At 46.5% G+C, this 13,958-nt stretch overlaps 2 protein-coding genes across 5 annotated transcripts; one reads left to right on the forward strand and one right to left on the reverse strand.

Moving 5' to 3' along the window:
* The first annotated feature begins 295 nt into the window (after window positions 1–295).
* mtx3 (metaxin 3) lies at window positions 296–4,839 on the forward strand. 4 transcript variants are annotated; one of them, XM_003975141.3, is made up of 10 exons: window positions 296–422; window positions 1,177–1,246; window positions 1,368–1,444; window positions 1,532–1,624; window positions 1,698–1,880; window positions 2,340–2,416; window positions 2,597–2,754; window positions 2,931–3,019; window positions 3,165–4,582; window positions 4,667–4,839. In XM_003975141.3, the coding sequence occupies exons 1-9, from the start codon at window positions 306–308 to the stop codon at window positions 3,258–3,260; spliced, it is 960 nt and encodes a 319-aa protein (XP_003975190.2). In that variant the 5' UTR covers window positions 296–305; the 3' UTR covers window positions 3,261–4,582; window positions 4,667–4,839. The 4 variants fall into 4 exon arrangements, with proteins under 4 accessions (XP_003975190.2, XP_011614179.2, XP_011614181.2 ...); XM_011615877.2 differs by lacking the exon at window positions 4,667–4,839 and having other exon boundaries at window positions 2,931–3,054; window positions 3,165–4,334; XM_029829180.1 differs by lacking the exons at window positions 296–422; window positions 4,667–4,839 and adding an exon at window positions 429–718 and having other exon boundaries at window positions 3,165–4,334.
* Window positions 4,840–5,157: 318 nt separating this feature from the next.
* Window positions 5,158–13,377, reverse strand: cmya5 (cardiomyopathy associated 5). The gene is made up of 14 exons (XM_029829179.1): window positions 13,109–13,377; window positions 11,791–12,430; window positions 9,053–11,638; window positions 8,062–8,157; window positions 7,771–7,989; window positions 7,679–7,701; window positions 7,372–7,493; window positions 7,172–7,306; window positions 6,936–7,082; window positions 6,664–6,811; window positions 6,447–6,580; window positions 6,237–6,354; window positions 5,993–6,169; window positions 5,158–5,903 (listed from the first exon to the last, which is right to left on the reverse strand). The coding sequence occupies exons 1-14, from the start codon at window positions 13,213–13,215 to the stop codon at window positions 5,651–5,653; spliced, it is 4,905 nt and encodes a 1,634-aa protein (XP_029685039.1). The 5' UTR covers window positions 13,216–13,377; the 3' UTR covers window positions 5,158–5,650.
* Between the last annotated feature and the right edge of the window lie 581 nt (window positions 13,378–13,958).

Genomic DNA, 13,958 nt, shown 5'->3' on the forward strand with positions numbered 1-13,958 from the left:
TTTTCTCTCAGGAGTCCGTCTTTCTGTGATCTCCTGGAGTCTGTCCAAACAGGGTTTAACCTTCAACAGTCTGACTGACAGCAATCAGCAATTACCGTACAAAAAAAAACCCTTTATGCTGATATGAGTTACATTAGTATATCTTTGACTGGGCTGCCATATATACCATAAATACAGTGAAGTCAAAAAAGGTCACCCTGGCCTGGAGGTTTATCTTCACAAAAGAAATCGTGAAAATTAGGACACATTCCTTTAATGTTGTTTTTTAACTCATTTGTTGTGGGGTTTTTTTTAGTCTTCCGCACATGGAGCTGCTGACGTCATCAGCTGTGAATGGAATCATGGCGGCCGCCATGGAGCTGCGATGCTGGGGAGGAGGCTGGGGTTTGCCCTCTGTCCACGCCGAGTCCCTGGTAGTTCTGGTAACGTTGGCATTTGCTTTTCATTGGGAATCATATATATGAGCCGATCTACTGGACTACCAGCGCGACGAAACGCTCCTTTTCCTGTTTTCGTGACGGGTTGTGCGCGTTTCTGCTTAGCTTGCATGCTAACTTCACGGTGCAGCGGTGCGCTCTTGTTTACCTCCATGTGCGGGACAGAAAATGATGTTGGGTGTCAAGATTGCTCATTTGTCGACTCTTTCTTCCTGTCTTGTTTATGCGTGAGCAGAAGTCAGAAATGATTTCCACAGCTAGTCAAAATGAGCTCCTTCAAGGTCAGATCCAGTTAAATTTGTGCATTCTTTAAATAGTTAGCTCTCAGTAGTGGTGCAGGTAGTGTTAACGCTGTAGAATAATTAGCTTGTTTGTTTGTTTGTTTGTTGGTGCTTTGCTTGGTTTTAATTATATTTCTGTCCCAGCATGGCACCATAGTTCCGGGTTCTACCACAAGGTGACACTGATAAATGTTGAGGTTGTGAAAGTTGGTTTCTGAAAGTGACTGCAAAATCTGCAAAAAAACAAGTATATAATTGATGAAATGGTGAAAAATAAAGCTGCTTCAGGTCAGCGGTACAACCAACCAACCAACCAACCCAAGTGTTCACGATGTAAAAGTAAAGTGAAGCTTTAAACGGCAGCTACATGTCGTTTACCTCATCATAACATTATTGGATATCATGCTTTTATCAGCTGTAGGACTAATGCATTGAATTAAATGTGGATTTTGCTTCAGGCTTATGCCAAATTTTCTGGGGCCAAAGTCACAGTTTCTCCAATAGACTGGACATGGAAAACTCTAACAGGTGGGCTGTAGCTTCCTCTAACTTATGGTTATTGCTTATGTTGCATATTCCATCTAGAGCTTCCTTCATGCTCTTAAATGATTTACAAAAAATTGAGTTATGAATTGTTATTGACCTGCAGCAACAGTCCCAGAGTTGTTTTGTGGAGAGGATACAGTTCAAGAAGCTACACCGATTCTCAACTTCCTGAGGAAGCAGGTGAGACACAAAGCTGTTCAGTGGTCATCACTTATGTTTGATTGTTGCATCTGTTATAACAATATTTATTGTTGTGTGTTTTTTTAGAGGTTTAATGCAGACTATGAGCTGACAGCCAGAGAAGGAGCAGACACTATGGCATACATTGCTTTAATTGATGAGAAACTACGACCAGCGATGGTAGTTTTACTGTCTTTCGTTGCTTGATGGTGTTTAACGTTGTTATTCAGAGCCACATCTCTGCGTTCCACAGTTGCACACTTTCTGGGTGGATGCAGAAAACTACATCAACGTGACGCGGCCTTGGTTTGCGTCACACTCGCCTTTCCCACTTAACTTTGTGGTCCCTTGTCGCCACGCCAACGCCGCCTTCTCTCGCATCCTTTTGACCAAAGGAGAGGCGCCCTTGCAGAGAATCACTGAGGTGGAGGCAAAGGTAAACGCCGCTTTGGTCTGTGCCATGAAACGTTCAGTGTCATCTTTTTCTCACTGTAAATCACGGTTCTAATCCAGTCCGAAGAGGGCTGCAGGTCCAGCAGCTTTTCTTTCCTACCATCCATCCCATCATTTCTTTTCTACATCGCAGGAGACGGCAGGTAGGTCAGAAAACCCGGTTGGATTTCTGCCCTGATTGGAATGGATTGAGGAACCCTGTTGTAGTTTGCTTCATATAACCTTGTGCTATTATTTGCATATGACCCAAAAGCTTTGAGGTATATTTTAAGTGCAAACTCGTGTCAAGATGAAGTCCTTCACCGGCCCTTGAGCCAGTCCTCCGTAATCCATCCGGGTTTTCGGAGCATCTACCTGCTGGGAAAGAATACCTGCAGCGCTGCGGCCCTGGAGGAGCGGATTGAGGAGCCCTACTGTAAATCACTGCTGTTTTCTGCCGTAGATTTACAGTGATGCTAAAGAGTGCCTGAATCTCCTCTCCTACCGGCTGGGATCTGCTAACTACTTCTTTGGCAAAGCGTGAGTCATTGCTTGTAAAGTGTTCTTTTAAAGCACCACAGTTGACTTTGGGAAGGCTGAGCCACAACGATTATTCCAAAGAACTTGGAAATAAACCATATCCAGAAGTAGAAATCACATGACTGTGTTATTTTGCACGTGCATTGACAGAACTGCTTGTGTTTCCGTCCGTTGGTGCAGGCCCTCCAGCTTGGACGCCTTTGTGTTTGGCTTTGTGGCTCCGCTTTACAAAGCCAGTCTGCCCAGCAGCACTCTGCAGCGACACCTCCAACAGCTGGAGAACATCACACGCTTCTGTGACAACATCCTCGCAGTATACTTCAGCTCCGGCCGCCCCAGTAAGTCGGCCGCACCCACGGGAAATATTCCCGCCTTTTTCCGACACGTGTGTGGGTAGCGTCATCGGTGTTTTCTTATCTTTGTTTCACCGCACGTCTGCTCTCTGGACCTGCTCACTAATCACTTGCTGTTCTTGCCTCTTCTCTTCTGGCCCTTCCTCCACATCTGTCTCCAGGTTCTCCACAATCTGTCCAAGGAACCAAGGATGCCAACCTCCAAAAATTAACACAGCTTGTAAATAAAGAGTCCAACTTGATAGAAAAGGTGCCTCTGCTTTCCTATAACTCCATGGCTTTATGGTAGCGTTTGTCATATTTACATCACATTGCCATCATTCAGATAATTTAGACCTCCATATACTGTTCTATGTGTGTTATAGATGTTTTATATTATCCTGCCTGTATTACAGATGGATGACAACCTCCGCAGCAGCCCCCAGCACAAATCTCACCGACCGGATCCCAAACCCAGTCTGGCCAGTGGGAAGAGCTCTACGCCTGCCTGACCCCCCCCTCCGGCAGCCATGATGCAGCTTTATGAATGTAGAAACAACCTCTAGGTGAAGTGTTGGTACAAAGCGCTGTACATATATAACAAAAAGGAGTATAATTATATCAGAGAATAATTTATAAAAAGACTGAAGTTGACAGTGACTGATGGAAAAGTGCAAGTGTGAAGGGTTTTTATGGAGGCTGAGTGTGTGTTTGTGGTTGACGGAAGGTTTTATTGGTTGGTCAAAAGCAGATTTAAAGGTAATTTTATTGAACACATCTTTGTTTCCTCATGGTAGATGTGTCCTCATAGTAGTAGTAAAACAAGCATTTGTGAATCAAGTAATGATAAAGTCTACCTAATCTCTCCAGTTTCTAAAGCTGTGTTTTCCTCAGTCCTCTGATTGTGCTGGTTTTTCCTCATCAACCAGTAAACAGACCAGTATTTTGTCTCTTTCTGCAGCCCAGCAGCACTTTCTGATGTACAGAATTGTATAGTTGTAAATAATCCTGATCCAAATGAGCGCAGTTGTTGTCTTTTCCTTTTAACGGGCTGATAACTTGTTAATTATCTTTGCACGCTGCGTTGAAGATGACAGCATGTTAATCGCAGCCCAGCACGTCTTTCATCACTTTCAAATCCGTCCGATCGCGTCTTTTGTTGCCTCGTTTTCCCACAGCCGTTGTGCACTTATTGTGTTTTTAAGCGGCGTTATCATTGCCCATGCCTGGTTCAAAATCTGTGATTTATGTTGAAAATGTTTCTTTAGCTGCCTTCTTCCCATTTAATTTAAGATTCAAAATTAAATTTTGGCATTTTGCTTGTATTATTCCAATTGATGCTTACATTTGTTAAAGTGACTGACAGGGTGAAATTAAGTGTGTGTGTGTGTGTGTGTGTGTGCGTGTGTGTGTGTGTGTGTGTGTGCGCGTGTGCGCTTGATAAATTGTCTTATTTGTGTTACACTGCCTCATCTTGGCCACATTTTTGTACATACATATACACGTGATACCAAACTATACGCTATATCGAATATTTACCTCTTGTTTGTGCTATGAAATAAACTTGTATGATGTTGAGAAAGCCAGTTCTCTCACAGTAATTTCGCTGGGGGAATTCTTTAACAAGGTTCCAGTAAAAGCAAAGTGTAGCCAGAATCACTATTCCCAGCAGGAATTGCCCAACTCTGATTGTGTGATTGTGATTGTGTGATCCGCTATTTGGATGCTGGGAGAAAAAGAGGGCCCTTTGTTTGACCTTCGACGTGGAAAAAATGAGAGCAAGGAGGCTGGAGGAACGTGCCCCCACATCCTTAGTCATGTGGGGGCGTTGAAGGTGGGGTAAGAAAACCATGAATGTGACAGACTTGTAGACTTTTCTTGCAAATATGTAAAAAATATATAATTGTCGACTCTATAGCATGCTGGGATGAAATGAATCAACTGGTCTGACCACTGCAGTGAAAAAGGATCCAGTAGATCACACAGAAGCCAGTGATACACTCTCCTGTACTTTGAGCGCAGTTTTGTCTGTTTCTTTGGGAAAAGGTACATCTTCTACACAATCTACAATAAAATGTGATTTATAACTTGTTGCTGATAGAAAGGACTCATTTATTTTTATGCCTCAACTTAACAACTGGGGAGTCTTCACTACTGATTTATAGCTGTTGTGGTAATAACTTTTATTACATTTTTGGTGTTTGGCTGAAAACATCTGGAGCGTTTTGAGCCAATGTTGCATGTAACGGAGTGACGACTCCCTCTAGTGGTAGATATGCGCTATAACACAAGACTGCCATCGTGCAAAAATTAAAATAATGTTCATTCAGCTCAGAGACGGGTTTACAGGACAATAATAACTCAATCAAATCTACTCATAGTTATTTACATAAATTCACAATGTGCAAGTTTAAAGTGCCACAGTTTTTTCTGTATTTCGTTTTCTTGCCGGGTGCTGTAATAAATGTGACTTGGATGCATTCAGATTATTCACCCACATGGCCTTCCAAGACAAGGAGATAACTAAATAGCAAAACATTACAAAAAGGGTTAAATTGTAACATATCTATGGTTACTTTCATGAAATTAATCCATTCCACTTCTGCCCCGACAAAATAAAAATTTAAAGCACATTTCCATTTGTGTGTTTTAGACATATTCCTTAGACTGAATCTGTTTTTAATATTTACAATTTAATATCCATTGAGCAAAACAACTAGACTTTCACAAAAGTTTCTACATTTAATAGAACATTCATGGGTTGAGTTTGACCTCCGTTTTAGCCGAACCCACAAATAGCCGCACGTTTTCCTCCAGGGTGGATCTCATTATAACGAAATTACCTTTAAAGTCAATATGTCCAACATGAACTGTAAACACTGTTTTGAAGCAGACTGCAGAACTAGCTGTTCTTAATAAAGTCTGGCATCTTCAGGACCAGGCTGACCTCCAGGCTGCCCGGCATCTCCAGGGCCAGGGCAGGGTGACATGGCTGAGTAAATTGCTGGCAGAAGGTGCCTAACAGCTGACCACTTTGAGCGTTGTAGAAAGACAGGCGGCCGAGCTGGTAATCAAGAAGGGTGCCCACTCGCTCAGGCGTCTCAGTCACAAACAAACTGGACTGAATATTGATGTGCAGCAACTGGTATCTGCAGCTGAGAGCGAGAAACAGTAAAGAAATATGAAATGAGTCCAGAATGCTTGTGGGAAATAGAGGAAAGTTTGGAACTGGATGAATACACACCCTGACATTGTAGGAACACACTGCAAACACCAAGACAGGCGGTTTTCTCCTAATGGACTGCTTCTGCTGGCTTTGCTGTACGCCACCCCGAGCCGGTAAGCTGTGCTCCTCGAAACAATGGTCTCCCAGTAGTAACGCCCTCGCGGCAACAGCAGCTCACCCAGGATGGAGGGACACCTGGACACATAATCAGATTTAAATGTGACCGGGGACAGAAAGGTAGTGAGGGAAGACTGAAGCTCACTCTCCGTCTGCAGGTACGGCGTTCCCAGGCGCGTCGTCACAGTAGTGCAGGGTGGTCTGATCCACTGACAGCTCCAGAGCAGGGTGAGCCGAGTCTTTGAGCAGCTGGAACTTTGTCCCTGAAATGAATTAAAAGTGGCCTTGTGATGAAATTGAAATGGTCTTTGTGTTAAAAAAAAAACGGTACAAATACAGGCGTGAGGTTTGTCACCTTTGGTGGAAATGAGAGCAGCTTCGCTCTGTTCGCTCGTTCCAGCCTCGTTCACGGCTTTGATGTAGAACAAGTAGTTTTCCTCTGGCTGCAGCAGAACCTTCTGCTCGCAGCTTCTGATGCCCGAGATCGACCTGTGAGCGTTTGGCACCGCTGTGATGGCTGAATGATGTCACGAATGACCAGTGGAATACATAATAACCCAAAATGCTCTCACCGGAGGCCCTCTCCCTCTAGTTCATACTGGCGGCAGTACTCTAAGATGTAACTCTGCTCAGGAAGTTGTTCTGATGAGCTCCACCGCAGCGTGGCGGAATCCCACATGACGGTACAGTGCTCTGTATCAATCACCGGCACGGACGGAGCTGCCCAATAAGTTGTGATGACCAGTGAATGACAAATAAGACGATCAGTTCCATTAAAAGGAGCTATTTGCTACATTTTAAGGTGGAAAATGGTGATCTTGTGGAGTAATATGAGTGAACTGACCGGTTCTAAAGGCCAGTTTATCACTGGGCAGCGAGCAGCCGGTGTAGTTCACAGCCATCACCCACACCTTGTACACCTTGTCGGGCTCCAGCTCCTCCAGGACACAGTAGCTCTCCTTCACGGTCACACGATACTCCTCTGACACAACTGCGGGCCACAGCAGCCAAAGCCAGTTGACATCTTGACATCTCCTGAAATATTTGGCCACCATTTCCATGGTTGTGGTTTGCGTTTACCTCCGTGCGGGTCCTCCATGCAGTAGACCTGAAAGCAGTCTATGACATCACCAGGGCTGACCCTCCAGTAAACGGTGACACTGGTGCTGGTGGCTGAGCCCATCTCCTGGGGCTGCAGCCTAGGGCGCTGAGGAACTGAGGAACACAGCAGAAGGTGAACGTATGTTTCTGCGGGGGGGTGTCTGACATATGGAACCCACCTGGAACACCTCTGCGTGCAAGATGAGAGCTGGATGTGTTGCCCTTAGCATAGTCTTCAAAGAGCATCAGTACCTTTGGGCCCAGCTCCAGTGATGTAGCAGAGTCCAAAGCAGCTTTGAGCCTGAACACCACAGGATTGGAACGCTGGTAATCACCACTCTACAATCTTATTATCTATATTTGATCCTTGAACTCAATGTGCAGTAGAACACTGGCATGCTTCGTCTTTAGGTGTAGCTGCAGATGTTTCAGTATCGACTTCTTAGTAAAACCACAGTTCTTGGAATGGTTTCGCTGAAATGTTACCTTGCATGAATGTCTCCAGGTGTCTGATGGGAGAAGAGAAGTGATCAGGTTTGGAACAGATCCCGATGGTTGGCTGGATCAATAGCACTCACCCTGGCTTCGGTTTCAGCCTCCCTGGCTGTGGTCTCCAAAGTTGCCTTTGCAGAGCCGACGTTCTCCTGGAAGGAGACGATCTGGTCGTATATCTGCTCCAGCTTGGCCTTCTTCTCCTCCTCCATGCTGACCGACATGTCGTTGTACTGCTCCATCACTAGAGCCATCATCTCCTCGTTCTGGGCCTGCACCGCTGCCTCCGTCTCCGTGCACTGCTCCTGGGCGGGTACATGAACATAAGTGTATTATGGGAACAGACACATTCAATACTGAGCATTCGACGCCTTTACCTCTACGGAGTTATACGCCAGTTCCAGTTCCGACACCAGATCCTCAACATTCTCTGACCTCTCCTGCAGCTCAGAGATCCAGTCGCTCAGCTTCTCCTGGTAAAGCAAGTAAAGTATATTCTGACCAAAATGAACTCTGTTCCGAAAGATTAAGAGGTGAATGAGGCATGACATGATAACTGGTCGGCTGAGTCCACATAGTTATTAAACATAAACACACACGATCTGCAGGAGCATAATTAATTAATTCTTATAGTTAATTAATCATCACCAAAATCATACAGAAGTCTGAAACTTTTGTGTTAAAAATGTGTTTTAAAAACTAAACACAGGCTTTTAAAAACAAAAACTCATACGCGCTTTGAGCTGGTGTCCCCCCCAGGAGGTGTTCCCCCCGGGGAGCACATTAGGACATGGTTCCTTTAATTTATGATTTGATTTGTGTTGATTAATATGTTAGTCTTAAGGTCTAAGCACTCCCCTTCCTGATGGACCACATCTAAGTGGGTCAAACTGAGGACATCCTGAAAAGTACCCTCTGTCAGTGTCAGAAAACAGGTGTGTGTCTGTGCGTGTAAGTGTGTGTGTGTGTGTAAGTATGTGAGAGAGAGAGGAAGCTACTGTGTGTCAAATGTACACTGAGTTATGTCAGTCATAAACAACAACTTTGCCAACAGGTGAATAACCCACAAACATCACCGAGAGCAGATCATGTGTCACTCAGACGATGTCACACTGGACCTTTCAAGTGACTAAAGCAGAGTATTACATCATAACCTGTGAATGTGCTTGGCTACAGACTGGTAGCACTTTGAGAGGATGTAACCCGCCTGCGTTCTCAGGTGTCCAAATAACACCTGGATTCTGGAAAAGCTTCCCAGCAGAATGTTGCTCTGGGAAGAGCTGATTATTTGTGTCATGTGGCGCTCAGTAGAATAAACATGGTGAACACATCACTGTTTCACTGACATCCTACAATGTGGCGTTTTACCTTGATTTCCTCATAGGCAGCATCAACGTCTGTCACGTTATGGTTGCGATGCTCCTCGGATGCGCGGTCGTCCTTTGAAAGCAGATCTCCACAGGTGAAACAGAACCAGTCCAAACCCTGAAGTTCAGCAGCCAGTCGGGCCTGTCGCTCCTCCTCAGCATCAAAGATTTCATAGTCGTCCTCGATGTGCTCTTCTTCTGGCGACAAATCAAAGCTCCCTTTCTCTGGCTCTGGTTCGGGCTCTGGTTCCTCTGCATCTCTCTGCGGTTCCTCTTCACACATCTCTTTTGCCTCCTGCTCACCTATCACCTCGTAGTCGAGCTCCTCAGCGTTCACCTCTGGAGATTCTGGAGCCACCTCCTCTGGCTCCATCTTTCCTTCTTTAGTCTCTGGACTCGGGCGTTCTTCATCGACGGGTCCCTCTGTGATGTCTCCCACCTCGCTTGTCTCCACCTCTTCCCCTTCCCCTTCGTGTTTTCCTTCCGTGTCCTCCACCAGCAGTCCAGATAGATCCTCCTGGGCAGTAAAACTCCGCAAAGAGGGGGAGACACCCTCGTACTGTTCCCGCTCGACCTTCTCCTGGTCGGAGATTGAGTCTTCAGTAGGTGCTGGAGGGGAGAAGTGAGTCTTTTCCTCGTGACCATCGTTGGGCTTTACCTCCAGCTGAGGTTCTGTTCCATCATCTGGTAACTGTGGAATCGCTGTGTCCATGGTAACACATGGGGGTGTGAGGTCTCTACATTTGCTGTCGTCTGTGGTCACCTCCGGGACATGACTAATCTCTATGTCCATCTCTACGGCCTGTCCTTTGGGGACAAGGAGGACAAAGTCTTCAGCTGCTTTCTTCTTCTGAACAGTCCTTCTATCATCATCTGTGGTTTTTTCCTTTTTGCCTTCAGGTATCAGTGTTGTTTGGGCTGTTGGTGTGCCGGCCGTTGCCGACTCTTCCTCTGGGCGTGGTTTGGATTCACACAGGTTCCTCTCTGAACATCGCCCTGCTTCTTCTGACGTCGCAGGTTTGCTCGCTACGCTCTCGCCGTGATCTTCTGTCTCCCGCTCGACCTCCATAAGAATCTCCTGCTCCAGGCTCTGGGCGTCACATGTTTCTCCTGCTGTTTGATCGCCTCTTCCCTCCGTGTTTCCTGCCTCCTGAAGATCAGCATGAACTTCACTCTGAATCTCTCCTTTATTCACAGGTTTGTCATTTACCTCCACGAAAGCTCTCGCGCCGCGCTCAGACGGGACTTCGACGTTACGAAATGCCGCTGCTTCTTTTCCCTCAGGTGGAGATTCGGCTGAATGTTCTGTGGCAGGGACGGCAGCGGGTTCCTGTCCAGAGGTTATCAGGTTCTGAGTGGTGACCACGGCCTCGGCGCCAGCAGCTGCCTCTCCAGGTTCTGCCCCAATGCCCTCCTCTGTGCCTTTTATGACATCCTGCTCCATTATTTCTTGGGTCTGAGGTAACAGATCGCTGTGTATAGACGCCGCTTGTTCTTCTCTCTGATGCTCCCTTTTCTCATCTTTACAGCTGATTGCTTGAGTTGTAAGAGACGCCTGACCGGTGCTGCTCTCGGAATTCTCAGTCTGATCTTTTCTAACTTCACATTTTACCGTCTCATCCCCCACTATCGATTCCCGAATCGATTTTTCTCTCTTGCTCTCTTTCTCTATCTTTTCCGTCATTTGTTCCGCCCGCTCCTCAACCACGGCTGCTCTTGGATCTTCCTCTCTGTCTCTCACATTGATGTCCTGCTCCTTTGTCTCCTCCATCTTTCTCCTCAGCTCATCTCCATCTTTTGGCACTCTTGCTAAACATCCCGTCATTTCGAATTTACTCTGGGCCCACATCATCCTCCCCTCCCTCCCGTCCTCCACTGTTTCTGGTGGAACCTCCACGGTTGGGGTTTCGTCCTTTAAGATGAACTTCTCCAGGTATCCATCTGCCTCCTCTGAGTCTGACAGTCGCCTCTTACTCACCTTCTCAGAAGCCACGCTCTCTGACTCGGAGTGCTCTTCGTCGCTTTTCCTCCTTTCTCCCACAGCGTCCTCATAGAGGTCTGAGTACATGAAGGACATGGCAGTAGGCTCCTCCAGCAGGATGGGATCAATAATCTTAGGAGGTCCGGGGGAGATATAAATGGGTGTAAGGGTGGTTTCTTCAGTCTCAAACAGCACTGAACCACTTTCCTTTGCAGACCTCTGGCTCTCCCGCCTGGATCTCATCCCTGCTCCACACGCCGCCTCAAACTCCCTCTGCTGCAGGGCATCAGCAGGAGCTCCTTCTCCATAGAAGACCTCATCTAGATGTTCGCCCACTATGTCCACATCCGAAACAATGACAAACGAGTCCTCTGATGCAGGGAGGCTGTCTTCGGCTGTCTCCTTCGCGGGCTTCGGCTCCTCTGTTGCAACTTTTGCTGCGAGCTGTCCCGTCTCCCGATCCTCCAGAGCTTGTTCCCCAGGACCGACCACATCAACCAGGGTAAACTTCTCAAAGTAGTCGATGTCGTTAGCGCCGTCGTTCTCAGTCAGCGCACGTCTGAGCTCCGTGTCAGCAGAAGGCTGAGAAGACTGCTGTTCTGGGGGCTGAGAAGCAACGTGACAGTCAGGCAGTGAACATAAGGAAGATGTTTATTGGTATGTAAACATAAACATGTCAGATCAGCCTGTCATAATGTACACGAAGAACGTAGAGGAAACGTTAAACTCTCAAGTCAAACAGAGAAAAAAGCGATTACCTCTTGACGTGCCGGTGTTTCCTCGTCCTGCAGGACATGGTTCTGTGGCTGCGTCCACTCTTGGTTTCGAGACTTGATCTTTGGAGTCTGGTCCAAGTAAGACAAATTGTCCTGCAGCTCCGTGCTCTCCTCCTCATCTACAGTGGGCAGTTTGGTGGGCACTCTGATGTTGAGAATCTCGTAACCCTCTGAAATCAGACTGAACAGCTGCTGGTCTTTGTTTTTGATTTTCTCCAAGTCCGGCTCTGCTTCAGGTTTCTCCTCAGCGATGTTGGGAACAGAAACCTCCCTCATCTCCAGTCTCTCCACTCCCAGGGCCGAGGCCGATTTGGAACTGCCTGGACGGCTCAGCCTGTCCGCCAGCCTGCTGCTCCTGCCCCCAGATCTTATCCTCCTGCGGGCTACCTTTTCCTCGTCAAAGACAATCGTGATCTTCCCGGCTGCTCCGGAGCCGTCCATGCTGTAGGCTTCAGAGATGGAGCTGGTGTCGGAAGCCCAGGGGGTCGAGCACCGGCTGGAAGCTGTCTCCCAAACAATACCGCTGTCCTCACTCTGAACAGTTACCATGGAGAACGATGGATCCACCATTAGACACTGAAATTTGGGTTTCACGGTTGGGTCCTGCACAGCTTCTCTCAGGCTGCAGGAGAGAGCAGTGACAAAATTAGAGGAAGGAGAGAAGGCTGTTTGTGAGGTTTCTGGGAGGAAGAAGACGAGTAAACAATTTTGCTGCAAGGGGAGATCCCTTTGGCGCAAGTCGCTGAAATACAAACTGAGAACACCCCAATGAATCAAATCAAAACCACCGACCCTTGAGAGAACTCGAGGCACTGAGGGATCAGCATTGAAGGGGTGTCTGGTGTCGGGCTGCGAATCTGAGTGATGATCTGAAAAAATAACGATGAAAAGCACCTCGAGCCCCCCCCCCCCCCGCATGCGATTGCACTATTGCAACATGACAAGGTCAGGATGCATCAGCCCTATAAATTTAGACAAGTATTTATATTACGCAGCGAAGAAGAGCCTTTACATTTGTTGGTAAATTTAGTCACTTTTGTTGGTTAATTTAGTTTATTAAATATCAAAATAAAAGATTGTGCGTTGCATCGTGTGGCTTCATCTCGTCACGTTTCACACCCTACTGACAGACGTACAGCTGGGATTCATGAATTAATTTAAATGGTAAAAATGAAACCATATCTGTGCCTGGATCAGCTGCTGTCATGTTTAAAAAAAATGGTTTCAGAGGTTCTAGTCATATCACAAACCAACATGTCACTTCATGCTAAACAAAATACAGATTTATTGTGTCAGATACCTATTTTGCAGTTCCTCTACTTCGTCATCATCGTCCTGGCTGGCGGCCTCGGAAGCCTCGCATGGAAACTCCGTGACCTCCGAGTCCAAACTGTCACATTCCTCCATCTTCCGAACAATCCTGGCTCCCTGTTCTCTGCAACACGTCCCTCCGCTGTATTTCAAAGTCTTCTGAATGTTTTCCAATACTCTGATTTCGAAGACTTTAGCACGCCCGTTTCTCTCATTCTAAGTTGGGAGCTGTGCATCTGACTCAGCGGGGGCACGGAAATAGACCAGGCAAAGGAGGGGAGTGGTGACAGAACGGGACAACGCAGTGGCAGAGTTGGATGGGACATATTTGTAAGTAAAACAAACTCACAAGAGAAGAAAACCCTTTTGAGCATATCAATAAAAGCTTGGCTTCAGATTTTGCCTTCAGGCTTAAGCTGTGCTACTGGCTAACCAGCCAGTGTAGCTTTAAGATCAAAATTCCCAGATAGGTTAAATATAGGCCGTGTACTGAAACAGGACCCCCGGCAGCAGAGGCAACATTAACACAGGCAACATGACTAGCACAGCAAACATCTGCACTGGACAGAAGGAATCCAACTCCCCCCGAAAGACCGATTCTTGCAGCTCTGAAATGATTTTGTTTTCTTGTTAGAAATGAAAATTGGGAGATATGAAAACTATTTTACCAGTAGGTGGCGCTACGAGCTGGAAATGACGTGAGGTTGCGCTTTGCGGGCAACTTTCAGTCAAAGGTTAAAAAGGTTAGATGCTTATTTGCTGCGAGACCAGAATACAAGAGAAATTTACTGAGTGGGGAACTGAAATTTGCATTATTGGAGGAACGTCATGGAATAAAA

The sequence above is a fragment of the Takifugu rubripes genome, chromosome 21 (assembly GCF_901000725.2).
Source record: "Takifugu rubripes chromosome 21, fTakRub1.2, whole genome shotgun sequence".
NCBI lineage: Eukaryota > Metazoa > Chordata > Actinopteri > Tetraodontiformes > Tetraodontidae > Takifugu > Takifugu rubripes.

Excerpts from the sequence above, each read along its gene's own strand:
- mtx3 (XM_003975141.3), top strand. The coding sequence starts at position 306 with ATGGAGCTGCTGACGTCATCAGCTGTGAATGGAATCATGGCGGCCGCC. Across the intron at positions 1,247-1,367 it reads GACATGGAAAACTCTAACAG|CAACAGTCCCAGAGTTGTTT; the intron begins GTGGGCTGTAGC and ends ATTGACCTGCAG. Across the intron at positions 3,020-3,164 it reads AGTCCAACTTGATAGAAAAG|ATGGATGACAACCTCCGCAG; the intron begins GTGCCTCTGCTT and ends CCTGTATTACAG.
- cmya5 (XM_029829179.1), bottom strand. The coding sequence starts at position 13,215 with ATGGAGGAATGTGACAGTTTGGACTCGGAGGTCACGGAGTTTCCATGC. Across the intron at positions 7,702-7,770 it reads AGGCTGAAACCGAAGCCAGG|ACACCTGGAGACATTCATGC; the intron begins GTGAGTGCTATT and ends TTCTCCCATCAG. Across the intron at positions 6,581-6,663 it reads CTAGAGGGAGAGGGCCTCCG|GTCGATCTCGGGCATCAGAA; the intron begins GTGAGAGCATTT and ends AAACGCTCACAG.